This window comes from Ceratina calcarata, unplaced genomic scaffold (assembly GCF_001652005.2).
Source record: "Ceratina calcarata isolate Rehan_Ccalc_2016 unplaced genomic scaffold, ASM165200v1 scaffold220, whole genome shotgun sequence".
NCBI classification, from domain to species: Eukaryota; Metazoa; Arthropoda; class Insecta; order Hymenoptera; family Apidae; genus Ceratina; species Ceratina calcarata.
Window position 1 is genome coordinate 84,358 of NW_017143771.1, and position 16,404 is coordinate 100,761.

The window sequence follows — 16,404 nt, forward strand, 5'->3', positions numbered from 1 at the left end:
AACTGAAATATGTATATGGGAAATTGTGTAATCAAATTGCAAATTTTTGTGACAAGGTAAAATATTTAAAGTTGCATTTCTAAAATGCAGTCTGGATAATAATTTATTTTATTGGCTGAACATTTTGATATTTTTTGCATACTATCCTCAAATTTCTAGCATGTCGATGCAAAATCGATGTAATAATGGATAGTATGCTTTTAAAAAAGGATTAATTCAGGACAAACATTTTTCATATCAATCTATATTTTCATCTAATTGTAAGAAAATGTATCGGTTATCAATCGCTTTTTAAAATCTTATCTAATGAAAATCGAATTAACCGCTAACGGAACCAACAATATTCTTGATATCATTGGCTACAACACTGATTACGCTCTTGACGACAGCGGCTATGGTAACTAATCCGTCCTGAAGAACAGCCGCGCCGACTACGTACAATGGGCTATTAACTGCGATGTCGTAGTAAATGTGCAAGATAGTGGATAGCAAAGCAGTGAGTGCGGCGACCGGGACGATATTGTGAATTGCCCTCTCCGTTGCCTTTTGGATGACAGTGGGCAAGTCCGATTGGCCTATGCCACCCAATGCGAGCCTGGTCAGGTTCCTAGCGTACAGGATGTTCTCTCTGAGGCCTGGAAGGACCGGCAACTTCTCCACGTCCTGCAGCGAGGGAATCTTCGGCACTTCGGTCACCTTGCTGAAGTCGACTTTGGAGAGGATCGAGGTCAGGTTGCTGCCGAGCGGGACCACGTTGAGAAGCTCCGAGAAGCCGTTCTGGCCGAGCAGGCTCGACACGGATCCCGTAATGTCGCTGAGATCTCTAGGCACTCTATCTTTCAACCCTTTGATTTCTGCAGGCACTTTATCTACCAACTTGCTGATTTCTCCAGGCACTTTATCTGCCAACTTGCTGATTTCTCCAGGCACTTTATCTGCCAACCCGCTGAATTCTGCAGGCGCTTTATCTACCAACTTGCTGATTTCTCCAGGCACTTTATCTACCAACCCGCTGAAGTCTGTAGCCGCTTTACTTGTCAATCCGCTGGAGTTCGACAATTGGTCGGCCAATCCCTTGAGGGACAGCAAGATGTTCCTCGCCTGGATGTTGTCCTTGCCGACGGCGTCGATCAGTTTTTCCGTGATCTTTTGCAATTCCTTCGTCAGTTTTTCCACTTCTTTATCATTCTTGCCGGACTTTCCACCGCTCGGAGAAAACGCGCTCAACGCGGATCCCACTAAGTCCTCGAGTCCTCTGCGATTCCTTTCTTTCAACTCGCCGATCTTCGCCAGCCTCTCCAACTGTTGGACCAATGCATTGATGGAGAACAAGAGATTCTTCGTCTGGTGGTCTTCCAGATTGGCGGAATGAAGTAGCTTCTCCGTTACATGTGCCAATTGTTTCACCAGTTTTTGCACTTCCTTCTCCTCTTTCTTGGAATGTTCCTCTGATTTCTTAGATTTCTCGTCAGAGTCATCGCTGGACTTGTCGTCAGATTCATGGCTGGGCTTGTCGTGTTTGCCACCTAATAAACCGGAAATTGCCGATTCGCCCTGACCAATTGCCTGTACGAAAGATGTTGGTATTAGAATATTAATTTTAAAGACATGTGTGTATAAAGTACTGAGAATTTTCTTACTTAAAATATATTAAAACATGAATTGTGCCAACTTACGTCCGTGAACGGTTTCGCAGCGGACGAGAGGGACGGGAGAGATGGCAAAAATGAGCCATAGGCGCAAGCAACGAACAGGAGCAAGCAGAATATTTTTGCGTCCATGTTTTCGTTCTAGTTCTGTTTCCTTCACTGTATTCCGGCTTCCATCGGCCAACCTGCTGGTATTTATACGGAGCCAGCGAGTGACGTTACCTCAATTATAGTTCACAATAATAAATTCAAGTATTATGACTTAATAAATGAACGCCAATTAACAAATGGCATTACTATTGGAAGAACGAAGCGCACCTGTTCAAATTGTGTCTTACAACTTAGTTAAGTGGCGCATCGACGTAAACAATGATGATAAATGAACTTCTAGAAATTATAATGCGTTTCTTCTTTAAATATTTTCGACGTGTTTTCTAGGTTCTAATTATGTGCGTAGTTACATTCTTCTAAAGTTTAATATAATTTCTTTATTATCTTTGTTAATAAAATAACAATATAGGAAGTTAGAATGAAATAAGAACATATTTAATTCCTGAGAGATATTTTAAGACCCTATATTGTTCTTTTTGCAATACATCAATTTAAAATATGTTTGAGTATAACGTAGAAGACATCTGCTAATCCTCCTCAAGAAATTAAATCATTAATTCCTGGTAAAATAACAATTATATAAATCCAACGATTGCATTAAATACAATAATTAAATAAAGTTGGCATACGATTCTAGTATTGTTTAATCGTAATTAGAACACGTGATAGAATATACGCATTGATAACTTGCTGAGAGCTCAATCCGCAGGATATGGCTCGCAATTTAAATTCTTGGCCGAGACTTGGAAAAGGAATCTTGCCTGGGAGTAGCGGCGGAATTTTCGCGAGGAAATGAGCACGCGGCATCCCGCGTACCGAAAGTTTCCCTTTCGGAAATCCACCGATTCGTGAACGGCAGACACGATATTATCATCGGTTGCGTTCGTAAACAAAATCGCGACGAGGTGCGTGCGGGAAGAACGTAGTCAGGGTGGTACAGGCCGTTTGATTCCACTGTCGGAAAAGATCTCAGCCCTTGGCGAGCGCGTTTCGTGGAACTTCGAGCGGAACGAAACGCTCCCCGTGCAAACTATCGACGAAACTCTCAACTATTTCCTCAGATCTTCCGAAAGAAGGTGGAAGATGGATGGAGGGCCTCCATCTGCGTATCTTCATTCCTGGAATTCAGCCATTTCATTTCTTGAGATGCAGTTCCATCAGGTATATCTACAATCTAAGAATAATTGTACAGATTAGATTTCTTTAATCCTTTTTCAATTACAATCCATTGCTATTAATTAGGAAATAGTTACATGTAGTAATTTTACTATTTGATTATGAATCGCCTAAAAGAATTTGGAAATAATAGTTTCACTTAATCAACCAACGAATGTATTATTCGACAATACATTTTGCAAGACAATAACGCGTGATGAAAAAAACTTTAATGATCTTCGCAATCATTTTATTTCATTAAATTAAAGACAGTAACTCCGTCTTTAATCCGCAAAAATAAATTTTGCCGTTAATCCAAATCTCCTTAAAACAGTGACGCACGTGCGTGATTGGCAGAAATTCATTTCGCGCGATTTACATGGCGACGGAAATTGCGTGCCTGCCACGCGTATATCCCCGGCTGGGACCCTTTGTTTAGGTGGCAGGGTTTGTCATCGGTTCTTGGCCTGTATGCATACACACATACGTGAACTGTCGCGGGAGGACGTAAGACTGCCACGGACGGCTCTACCCCAGAGCGCCGTGAATATTGGGCGCATTCGCGATTGCTCGCGCCTGACGCAGCTCGAGATGATCCACTGGCAGCTATTATCTTCACGGATCTGTACAACAATAACCCGTTCTTAAACAGTTCGCGTCTTACGTTGTTGATTCAGTCGCGTCCCTCGATTAAACACTTTACTCCTCGTTTTCGATAAAATAAAAATCATAAATTAACACTATTTCTACCGGTGTCAAAAGACACTTTCTGAAACTTTTGCTTAAAATTATTATTATTATTAGTTTAATACTTTCTCCTCAATTAAATTTTTTACTTTTCATATACTGGTTGTTAAATTAATTAATTAAAATGTGGAAAACGATTAAACTAATGATAATAATTTTAGGCAAAAGTTTCATAAAAGATCATTTGACACCGCTTGGTAGTATTAATAATAGGCAGATTATAGATGTGCACAATAAATGTCTTCTAATTTAATGGTAAATTATGACACATTTCATTAGGTGAGTCACTGTGTTTGTAGATAATATTTGTCTGTCGTTTCCATGTGGCCTTGCCTAAAGGCTAGTTTAATGTTTGATACATATGTATATGATAGATTCACTTTTCTGGTTTTTTATTGCACTCAATCAACATTACGTTTTATATTTATATTTTGGACACTCAGTCTACTACTCATCATGGATCAATAAAGCACTCCGCATGCGTCATCCATTCGTTCAAAAAAGTCATTTACCTTCTTTTCCATATGAAAGATGTTTAAAATCTCCAGTATTAAAAGATCCTTCAAAACAGTCATTAGAGGGTGCAGGTTTTGTCCTATCATTTTGGCATGCCCCTAGACACGTTTCATACATGCTCTCTTTCGATACAAGCGCCAGAGCAGCGTCGACGTATTTTCGCTCGTTCATCCGAGCTGTCGATTCGAGTCGCACGATTTTCGCATACGCCTACTCCGGTTTAGATCCAGCGATGATTGATGCTCGCCGTCGTTTCGCAGACGCGACTACATAAATCAAAAGACGCCCCGGCGGGCATCTCCCCTTTTTCTTGTCGCCTCCATCTTTCCTTCCCGTAAGACGGGATACGCGTTTTATCGAAACGCGTCGATGACAGGCGAGAACGTATTAAATACCGAACGGGACAGCCGTTCGATTGTCGCCCTGAAAAGGGTGCAGAGCAAACGAATCGGTAGGGGCGGGCACATCGTCCGGATTGAGACGTGTTTCCCCCTCGCCCCTCTCAGGGATGGTTTCCCTTTCTTTCGACGATTATGCATCCCTGGGCGCTTGTTCGCCGGCTGTTATTCGCTTCTGCGAGGGTTCTACCGCGCCTGCTTCTGACAGTTCGCGTCGCCGAGGCTGTAATTTTGAACCGTGACACGTGGGACCCGTTGCGCTTCGTTTAGATTTTACGTAACTTGCTCATCGTAAAAAGTGCGATATTGAATGGTACAGTGAGAAAAATAATGAAAAGAATGAAATACTTTGCCCAGCAATTTTGTCTACTTTTGAATGAACTTGAATAAATTATTCACAGAAAGTCCGCGAGAGTAAAGAGCGAACTCCATGAAAAATAGAAATGATTAAAATGGTTTTTCAGAAAATCAGCGCGGATGTCCGGCGCGACGTGAAATCATAAGATCATGCCGTTTTAGCAAAACCGATTCCGCAATCAAGTGCCACGCGGAGGGGTTGAAAACTGGGCGCGGGACGGACGGGCGGCCGGGACGATGCAGCAACGGGGCGGGCCAGCTCTTGCATCGGCGCTCGCAGTGTTTGCCGATCAAACAGACTTTATAACGAGATGAACGCGTGCAGTATGTTGACGGAAAATATTGAACGATCGTAAGGCTCGACATTGTGCTGGACAAAAGACCGGTCCGCCGTTGGTATATTTCCCGTTCAATAGGGGAAAACGCGATTCTTCTCGCTTCCCGATCGGACCTATGTACGCGCATTCCACGGCTCTTTTTCCGGGTGGCTTCGGGCATTAGGCTAGCCAAACAACGCGTCGATTCGCTCTAAACAATTTACTGTCCCGTGTATTTAATCGACAGGCGCAACTGCAACGATGAGTCAGTCTGCTCCTAATTTTGATCATTCTAATAGATTTTGGGATTTTCAATTTCTGTATTAAATAGAGCAGGAAATTTGTTTCCTAGTTTTTAAATATAAGATCATTTTGAATTGTTGGAAAAAATAAATATTAAATTATTTCATAATATTACTTGGTATATTGTATAAAATTTTAGTACAATATTTGAAAGACATTAGGATTCTCATATAAAACTCAAGAACACCGTAATACGACTTTTCAGTGGAAATGCAAATTAATGGGAAGCGATCCATTTAGGGAAGAGGCGATCCTCTCGCGGTAGACGAGACCAAACAGTTGCCTCGTAATGAGATAGCGACGGCCACAATACATCCTTCATTCGAGCGGAAGAGAAACAGGAGAACGGCATTACTGGGGGAAACGTACAAGTGATCTCGGCCAATCAATCGTTACTAAACGCTGTATCGCCATCATCGTTAAAAGCAGCAACCGTAACCGTTCGCGTTGATTCTAGTCTATGAAACAATCAGCCAGAGTAAACCTTACAATAAGAGACTGAAAAATAATAATTTAAACGTTGCTTCTCAGAGTTTCTAATTTCTCTAAAAAATACTATACCTCGTCAAGAATTCAGTGTACTTCATATGAAAACTGTGTAGTTGTCAGATACAAAATAGATCCTGTGCAATTTTCTTCTAACTCCACTCGTTAAGGAATAATTAACGATGAACGAGCGAATCAATCGATCAATTCTGAATTATTCGAGATAGAAGAAAATTTGTTTGTGTACAAATGAAAGTATACAAATATATTACAAAATCAGTAATTGCCACAGATGTGTGTGGCTGCTGTGTCAGAGTCACTCGAGCGATTGACGAAGCACAGACACAGAGGCCGTGTCCTGGGGTTACAGTGAGCTAGGAACCGGGGAAGGGGTTTTGAAGCAGGTTGCAGGCTCTCGAGACAAGTGGTACCATCGACATCGTAACCGGCCGGTATGTAACTGCCTCGTAAGCTATCTAACGGAGCACCACCAACGGCTACTACCAGTTTCCCATATCGGTCGATCCTCTCTTCTCTCTCTCTCTCTCTCTCTCTCTCTCTCGCCGTTCCGTGGCGATTCGAGATCGCTCGGCATCAACGACCACTTCATCAAGGATCACACGTCTAAATCTTCCGAGGTGGATCATAGATCTGGCCACTCGATCGAGCATCGTCGAGATTTACGAGCACGCACGCGTGCCACTTAACGGGAAATTCAACCCCCATTCTCGGGTCAGATTAATTCGGTGAAGATGATTGTTGTTGGATACAATGCTATTTACTGTTCTTGCGGCAGTGAATTCTATCAATTCCATTTAATAATTCAGAAATCTATTTCCAATAAAGCTGATTCGAACTTAAAGAACGCTTTATGAAACACTGATAGACAGTAAATAATATGAAAAGAAGATTGCAAACTACTCGATATTGTGTATAATATTTCTTCAGTCACAGTCGAGTAATAAAACAGTACAATATTTCTTGGACGTTACATGAAACTATCGCATATTGTCAAATGCTACTACTGTATGTTTGAAGAAGAAAAAGCAGTTTTCATTGAAATGCAAGGAGGTAATCACAACGTTACTTATTGTTAGAAAAGTAGCCGGGTGTGAGAGGTGTGTAAGTGGACCTGCAGTTCGCAGATAAAACAGAGTCGAAGGTCTGGAGCGACCAGTAGACGCAATGTTCGAGCAACCTGCTCGGTGGTCCAACACTGGAGAGCTCCTTAAATCACATGTAATCGTTTCCGACCACTCGCTGTCCGGACCCGTAGGATCAGACAGCCGGCCAGTTTAGAGCAACGCGCAATAAGTAACCTCCGAGGAGTCCGTCCCACCCTTTTTTCTCGCCTTTTTACCCCTGGACGGTGGTTGAAAGCGTTCACACTTTGTTCCCGTACCCGGGGAGCGTTGTACTTTATTATTAAAGGATTTGTGGTCGTTTCACTCGTTTTTCTCTAATTAAATCTTCCCACCCTTTAGTATACTTAATTATACAATTGGGTGAGTAAATTATTGTTGAATAAGAGCAATTTTTATTTAATTCGTGACCTCTAATGATAATGTTTGAATTCATCATTTATAGCGTTGCAATTTCATATTGTAAACAATTCTGTATCTTTTTATTTCAATTCAGTGCCCTGATAAAAAATTATAATAACACAAAGCATATGATTCTTTCTTATTGAACAAACCGTCATCTTTGTATCGTTAACGGTAATGGACGGGGCCAGAGTGATAGCCTGACAACATTATCAATGGATTCGGCTGCGATATAATAGAAATCGTAACCAACCCCTCGCGGAAGATTAATCGTTTCTAGGATCGGATCAAATTGCCGATGAGACGTGAAATTCAACGCGGATCCCCTTTTTCGAATACAGTTCTTTCAGATTTTGAACGGAAAGATAAAAACAGCTACAGGGATGAGAAATATGCAAATATTTTGCTAACGAACATTTATTTTATTGGACACCTTATAGCGAGTTTAGAATGCAGCGTCGACTATGACGGGTTCAACGTTACCAGAAGCTAATGGATACTTAGATTGGGAAATGAGTTAAACTGAAAAAAAGGGGAACGAGTTAAACCCAAGCTGACTATTGGGGACGAGAGGTGGAACGGGGTTGCGGTGCCAGTGACAGAGTTACGTTGTCGCGTGTAACAAAGTAGATTAGTCAGTGTGACGGAGGACCGTAATTTCCTAGGCAAATGACGCCGATCGTTGGACCAACGCAACGCCACGCTTGTTTCGAAACGTTTCCTACAGATTTTAACGAAACACTCGTTGCTGCGTCATATAAATGGCAATTATATTAAAAAATAAATAAAAAGATAAGTGCATGTCAATGGTTATTAAAAATCATCGAAAGTTTTAATATTAAATCTTCTGTTTCGCATAATACAGACTGTCTTGTCTAGAACATCTGGTGTGCTAAAGCAAATATATTCCTTCGTACTACGTTTTCACGATTGATTTAAAATAGGAGACAAATACAAACGTCATTTTCGATACAGCTTATATCTATTAATATCTACACCCGTAATTTTTTTCGCTCGATTGGACGTGGAGTAACAATCGACGTACAGTGTCGGGAACGAAATTTATTTCTGTACAGCTGGAGTATAAAGGAGAGCCAGGAAGGGTGTCTCAGTTCGGTGACCGCAGCTGATTCAGCTTCGCACCCTTCGCGATTCCCAGCGGCACTTTATCATGGGGGTGTACACGAAACTTTTGTCATCCGATTGCTCACCGTCCAAAAAATCTGAGATTGATAATGGCTTTTATTTAAAATTCTGCAACTTAGTCTGACCAAACATAATAATCTGGTAATGAGATTCGATAAAAGTTTTGTTAAAAGTATTTGCTTTCAGCTTTTATTATCCATAAATATATGAAGTACTTATAATATCAACCAAACAGGAAATTACTCTCTAATTATGATCCTCGTGAAGGGTTGACAAACGCAGGTGCATTAAATAATTGTTTGCATAATTAAGTAATAGAGTCGTTGCATTAAAAGGTCACAAAGGGAATCAGGAAAGCGTAACTGAATTAAATCTGAGGAAATAAGAATCGATGACCAGTTGAACGGAACGTTCGTACCGATGATTCAGTCCTTGAACGGTTCGCATCAAGGTAATGAATTCGGCCGCAATTCCATCGCCGAGGAAAGAGAAGTATCAGAGCCGTAGTTTAAAATAAGCAGTAAAGTTGAATCGGCCAGACGGAAGTATTGTAATTATGCTAATAGCTTCGGCGTTTCGAGGCCCCTCTGTGATGTGGTCTAGTGCCGGACTGCAAGCTCCGTGTTAGCTGATCAAACCAACTTTTCCTTCTACTTATTAATATTACCTCGATCCTCCCTTTTCTCCATCTGCCGCGCCCTCTCCTCCCGTCTGGATTTTTTCTCTCTTTCGCCAGTTCCCAGTGCCAAAGTCTCTCGACTATCTCGTTTCCCTCGTCCGTTCGTCAAAGTACAGTTCCGACTGGTCTGCGGGAAAAGTCTTCAAGATTCCTTCATTACTTATGCCCGTGCTTGCGTAGCTACCACCGCACGCCGCAGAGAAATCTGGCCGTGGTACTTGACCAAACAGAAACTAGGATTAAGCAAAAAAAAAGTATACACGCGACGAGTGGGGGAAGTATTAAGATGTAACAAGATAAAAATTTCTTGCTCTGCTTCTTGGTTTTCAAGGTGAAGAGAGATACTCTGTTGCTTGGTTCACAGCGAAATGATCGTTGACGATCTTACGTATGTTCAAAATTAGACAACTCGACATATCTCTTAAAAAGTTGAAGCTTCTTCTTTTAAATGAAAATATGCATTTATGTATGAAGATTAAAATACAGTCTATATAAGGCATCGACACTGGATTCTCAACTTCTCGGAATAAGTGATTTATCAAAAAGCACGCAAGGGGCAGGGGGTGTGGGGGTGAAATCCCCTTTTAGTCTCGACAGATCACCTTTCCTGCGTCTGGCCCTTGGGCGCACCTTTCTCCTGACATTATACGACCGTGCCACGCCACGGCTGAACTTTCCCGGCGAAATATCGTCGCGAAGTCAGAGAGGGGCGGAAGGCATATTATCTAAAGCCAGTCTGCGACCCGTCTATCGGGTCCGTACGTCTCGCTGCCCCGTCGAATCCTACGGATAACTCGCGGGGCATGAACGAGCGCCCGGTTTTTTTCGGAAGGGGAAAAGAAGCCGGCTTCCAAAGGAATATTTATCGAGTGGATATTGAAATTGATGGTCGCTACCTCAGACATGCTAATCCGGCGAGCGGACCGGATTTCTGATAACGGCCGACGACGGCCGAGGAAATAACAGACGGGTAATTCAAATCGAAGACGCGCCGCCCCGGGCGAGATTACTTATGAGGTTTACTTACGTGCCGCCACGTTCACCTTCTTTTTTTTATATTCACTTCTGCTTCGTTCTTCTCCACAGTCGAAGACATTTTGTCAGGATGCCTGAGGCAACAGGTTTTGTCCCTCACTTTTCAAACCAATGACGATCATTTTAAATATAATTAATCTTGATAAGGAATGTTTATTTAATTCTTAAACTGGTTTGATAGTATAATACATAGAGATCTTACCTAACAGCTCATCAGTCGATCAATACTAATGTAAAATTTCACGTATACAACTTTTATTTGAAACTTTTTTCGATATCTACAGCCGTTTTCGACTTATAAGTAAGAAACACCCCCGAGGGGTGGTTTTCTACACGACCCTCTCGTGCAAAAACTTTTTGGCTTTGTACATTTTTTTCTGAGGGTCAGACAGCATATATCAAACATTCAGCCACTCGACTAAAAGTGTCGATTTCAGACCTACTTTTCTTGGAATACTATGGACTTGTCGATTCGTCACCGCGTGTCAAAAAATCCCGTTCCACCGATAATTACAATCGCAGTCCCGGTCTGCGGGAACGTCGGTTACCTCGTTAAAAGCACACAGCGGCCGTTTATTCGCCGGCAGATTGTGCATCGTCGTCGTAAATACCTCCGGGCGATTTTATCAGCGGAGAGGAACGCAGGAAAACTCGCGGCGAGGCTTGGGGGACGGGTGGTTCGACGCGTTCCTCTTTCCGCAAAAGGGTAATATTTCCGTGACGCTATTACACTTACCGGAATAGGGGGTGGCGCTCGGTAACTACCCAGTTAACGCGGCACCGCGACGCCCACGCGGGTCCTCACCCCCTCCCCCTGTTTCCCACCCGGCGAGAGGTTATAAAAATTCAATTAACTCGGCAGTTTTAATTAATTCCGTATTTATATGATGCGATAAACAGAAACTGCCCTGGCTGCCTGTTTCGTTTAATCTCCGGCCATTGTGCGACCAGCTACCGGCGGCTACCTGATTTCCGGCGTTGGTTCCTTTTGTGCGAGGAGCCGCCTCGCTGTTCCATCGGGTTTTCTACCTTGTTTCCTCTTGCTCGTGAGAAATCGCGGTAATTACGAAACAAATTTAATGGGCCCCGGATTCCGGTTCATTTCCTGAACTTCTTTAATACACCGTGTTTCCCAATTACACCAATAACGGACTGCCGATTCTTTTGTCGGATTAATATACGCTTATTCCTAAATTACTCAGAGCATTTATTGTCTATATTATTCGTTAATGAATATTTAAAATTTCGTTCGCTTCTATGCTTCGTCGCAATAGAGGCATTTATTCGTCTCAAAAAGCATTGAAAAACTGAAAAACCGGTTTAAACAGATAATGGACGAACAATCAGGACAGACATTTACATAAATAAATATTTGCATATATACGACCATAGAAATACGCGGAATCCGTCGACGCACTTTCGAGTAAATTAATTAAATCCTATCATATCAATCCATCAACCATATTTCATTCGTTTCCTGCGCGGTTTCTTTCCAGCCAACGGGATTTTTCGCGAAAAAAAAAAAAAAATTGCGTGAGCCACGCGTGGACGCGGAGTATGCAAATCCCATGCAAATGTAATTAAAAATAGTGATGGCTGCGGATTTTCTACTGTCGTCGATAAATCTGACGCCGGGGAATGATCGAGGGTTTAAAAAATTGTTAATGCCCCTTCGATCGAGTCCGGAGCATTCGTTCCCACCGGCTGGTAAACGTGCTAATTAATTTTCCAGGTAAATAACGAGTGACGTAATCAGACTGCGGACTTTTATGCAAATTAGAAACATCGTTCAATTAAATCTTTATTATCCAATTCTTGACATAATAAATTGTCCTGACGTAAAAATAATAAAAATGCTTATTTACTCATTCTGCGTATTTATACTTATTGGTCTCATTGTCTCAGTTTTATTTTGTCGTTTGTAAATTTTTCTAAAATCGTTCCCCGACGTTTACCGCGTGACAGTAACGCGTCGAAAGTTCGAAGGAAGAGGAAGGACACGGGAACGATCCTTCATCCTGGCATTTAAATTCAGACACCGGAGAAAATTCAGAAAGAGCCAATCGTTGATGCGCACGGGGGTAGAAGCCGAGACCGTGTACGCGCGGGGGTTTTGCGGTTGGCTGCAGGATTGGCTGGTTAATTTCACACTCCCATGATTATATAGACGAGACGGAGGGCGTTTATATTCGCGAGGGTGTCTGATTGGGTCCGATATTTACAGAATAAAAAAGTTTCGAGCTCCACGGTCACCGATCTCTTTTTATTCTTAAACCGATTCGCGATACTCGCTTTTCCACTGCCTTTCTTCAAAATATTCTCGGTTACGATCTTGTTTATGCACGTGCAGTGTTGTTTCAAAATATCAGGATAATTCTTTGACTGTAATAATAAAACGATCGAAAAGAATTGATAAAGCCATTGACAAATTTTATTCAGTTTTATGTATTTTATTTTGTATTGAAGTATTCGACACGTCAATTATTTGTACTCTTCAATACGCAGCATTGGAAACATTCACACAGTACAGAGTACCTGAGATTTTTTTGTGAGATCATTTGCCGCACGTATTAATTTGCGAGAAGCAGTGAGAAAGAAGGAGTAACAAAACTGAAATCAGGTGGAACAGCGGAGTGGGTGGAAATTCATAACGCGGCAATTTGTCTCCGAGGCAGCAGGTTTCTACGGCAGAGAGCGAGCACCGAAAATCCGCGTCATCCATCAGTCCCGAACGGTGCGCGGCCCCGTTCCCGTAGCGCGGTCATCAATATTTTCGCGTCCAGGAATGAACCGATGAAAAACAGTGACTGGCTGGCTCGCGCCGCGTGACGAACAAAAATTTGTCCGCGCGGTAACGTCGACCCGAGCTACCGATCGGCCAGCCCTGCAATCGTGCGAATTTCGAAAAGGGTCGAACTGCCGTTCGGACGATGACCAAGAGCGACGAGGGGCTGACCGAGAGGGGCGAGGCGCGGGGGAGGCGGTTAACAGCGGACGAGTGGCAATCCGTAGCGAAAATGCGACTCGCGCGGGGCTCGTTTCGGGGACGGACCGGCCGGACCAGGACAACGGCGGCGGCTTTTAGTGTGAAATGAATGCTTGTAATTACGGCCGGGGGTGGAACAGGGTGATGGGAACGCCGCTTCGGCCAGGACCGGGAAGAGTAGGGACGGGACTCGGACCGGCGAAATCGGTAGGGGATAGTATTTCGAAACGGGTTGAAGCAGGACAGGAGAGGTACGGTTCGGTGAAGCCGCACGCTCTGCCTCGCAATGATAGACCGTGCCGATCTTCTCCCCGCGCAGGTCTGGCTCGGTCGGTCGGTCGGTCGGTCGGTCGGCCGGTTCATCCGCGTTTGGTCGCTACAGCGCTGCCCCGCTCCACCATAATGTCCACTAATTGTAATAGCCACCCCTTTGTGTGCCGCCTGTTGTACTCTCTGTCAAAGGTGAAAGAATGCGGTGAGTGACCGATGAACCAGAATCAACGGATGATGTTAAGTTCATGGACAGGCATTTTTACGACTCGAGAATTCATCGATACAAGCGCTTGGCAATTGATCGATGGAGTAATGTGATATTGCGCAAGAACCCTTGAAAAGTGAAAACAACAGGGCTATTGACCTGTGCATTCTATTGCATGTGCATTTCGAATATCACACGTTTTGTATTACATTTGATCAAATGTTCCTTCCCTTATTATTTACAAAGCCAGTGGTCAAGCATAATTCATGGAATTCAAGTATAATTTTCTAAAATCAAATCGATCAATAAAGTATATATATCATAATCTATATATAAAAATCAAATTTTTTCTGCAGGAAAAGTATTAGATTTTCAATTTAGAAGAGTTGAGCCTCACGTGTCACGGTCGAGATGACACGACTCCATCGCGATCGGTTAATGGAATGATACGAACGAGGAGAAATCGGAGCGTTTATTTTTTGTTCAATTCGATTTGAAGTCGTCAATTCCGTTGACGAGGGGACAGAACTCCAGAGAGGTGCGCTGGCCCAAATTACAGGTGACCCCGCGCTTTTGATCATTTTATCAAATTCTCCGGATTCAAAGAGCCTCAGGCGTCAGCGTTCGTTTCCCGTGGCTACATCGTGCGTCGCGCGTCATCGTTGATCAGTCGCTCTGGAATTTTCGTTTAATTACTTGTTATCGTTATTTACGACCTACGGAACGCATGTAATTATCGATCTTACGAATAAATGGGAAACTCTTTGAACCCTGGTTTTATCTATAGGGAGACAAGAATTTTGTTTTTGGATGAAATTAACATTTTGCAATTTTAATATGCGTATTATGCTAGCTGGTTTATAATAAAATATGTAACAAACGATGCTATTGCTTGTAACAATTTGCCATAATTATTTAAAGACTATAAGATTATTTATTATTGTAAGATTATTTATGAATTCATTCTATAAGAAATTTTTACTACGGAATTTCCACACTCGGTCTTATTGACTCGATCCCCGCTGCACGTAGAACGGAAAATCAATAAGTAAAGACGAAAAAATCTGCTGTCTGAGTAGCTGATTTACATCGTTTTATTTCCTCTGGCTCAACTTTCTATTCGCGGGGCAAACGATTCTATTCAGGGTATAAAATAAATATACCGGGCACGAGTGGTGTTGATGACGAAGTGCGAGACGTTGAACTCCGCCTAGCATCGTTGGATGATCGGCGCTGGCTGGCATATTCAGTCGCGGATAAATATTTCCGTGTTTTGAATCGGCCCTGGATGGAGATCGTACGCCTCCGCATAAAAGCGCCTGCCTCTTTTGAAAAAAACCTCATCGCCTGACCTACAGTCAATCGCGAAAGTCTAACGAGTATAATAAAAAACTGCCTGGGGTTATTTTACCACGCTGACTCGTTTATTCAGTATTAGCAAACTTTTCAAAAAGTAACTTTATTTCATTTATATTTTCGTATAACTTGACAAAATTCATTTAGGATTATAAACATTTTAATTAATAGATAAAAAGCCTAAGTATTATATTTAAATGAAAAATAAGATATGGGAATCAAATCGCGAAATATTGTCATAACTATAGTTTAAGTATCTGTGATAAAATTTCGATTATGCAAGAAATTAAATATATATAAATGAATGCTGACTAATAATTAAATTATAGCACCGCAGATCTATAATTAAGACACCAGATATTCTATGCACTCTTTAGTCGATATTAATTTAATTTCGAGGTGAAGTTAAATATGATAAGATTTTGCGAGTGAGTGTACGTTATCACGCGAATGTACACAGCGCGGTTGGGATTTTTATTGCGTTCGCGACCCGGCGAAATCACCGTGACGTATCAATGCGGCCTCGTTACCCGCCTCGCATCCGCTCTGCTCCGCTTCGGATTCTTCGTTAGGTACACATCCATACATACGTACATACATCCATACATACACTATGTAATTGTAACACGCGAATCGTGACGCGCGTTACGCGTTGAGTTTAGCCTGACACGCTCCCGTTCACTCCTATCTACCTGCCTATGCATCCGTCCGTGTTCGAAAATGACGATTGAACGAACCTTGGGGAAAAAAAGTTGCACAAGTCTATGCGAATGTGCGAAGTCGAAGCTTGTAATTAATATTCACGAGATTCTCACGTGCCACCTTTAATCTCTTTACAATTCCGAAGTTATTTCCATGCGAGCTTTCGCCTAAATTAAAAATTAGCAACTGAACTTAATTGTTTAACATTAACAAAAAGTATGTACTCGTTTTTATATGATGCATCATAACTCTTATTTGAAATAATTAAAAGAAATGAATGGAATTAAACAATGAAAATTATTATATACTTTTTGTAACGAATTCTGCTTGAAATGATACTTCGTAGGTTTCTGTGTCAATGATCATAATATAATTTCTGTAGAGACAATGTGATTAATTTCGGTAATTCATTTGGTACATAATAAGAGAAGAAATCGTT

At 42.0% G+C, this 16,404-nt stretch overlaps 1 protein-coding gene across 1 annotated transcript; it reads right to left on the minus strand.

The window, feature by feature from the left end:
• Positions 1–80: 80 nt before the first annotated feature.
• LOC108622404 (uncharacterized) lies at positions 81–1,822 on the minus strand. Its single transcript, XM_018020263.2, has 2 exons — positions 1,677–1,822; positions 81–1,566 (listed from the first exon to the last, which is right to left on the minus strand). The coding sequence occupies exons 1-2, from the start codon at positions 1,779–1,781 to the stop codon at positions 319–321; spliced, it is 1,353 nt and encodes a 450-aa protein (XP_017875752.1). The 5' UTR covers positions 1,782–1,822; the 3' UTR covers positions 81–318.
• Between the last annotated feature and the right edge of the window lie 14,582 nt (positions 1,823–16,404).

What these genes read in the sequence shown, in the direction of transcription:
- LOC108622404 (XM_018020263.2), bottom strand. Translation starts at nt 1,781, where the DNA reads ATGGACGCAAAAATATTCTGCTTGCTCCTGTTCGTTGCTTGCGCCTAT. An exon ending in CTGCGAAACCGTTCACGGAC is followed by an intron (nt 1,567 to 1,676) that starts GTAAGTTGGCAC and finishes TCTTTCGTACAG; the next exon opens with GCAATTGGTCAGGGCGAATC.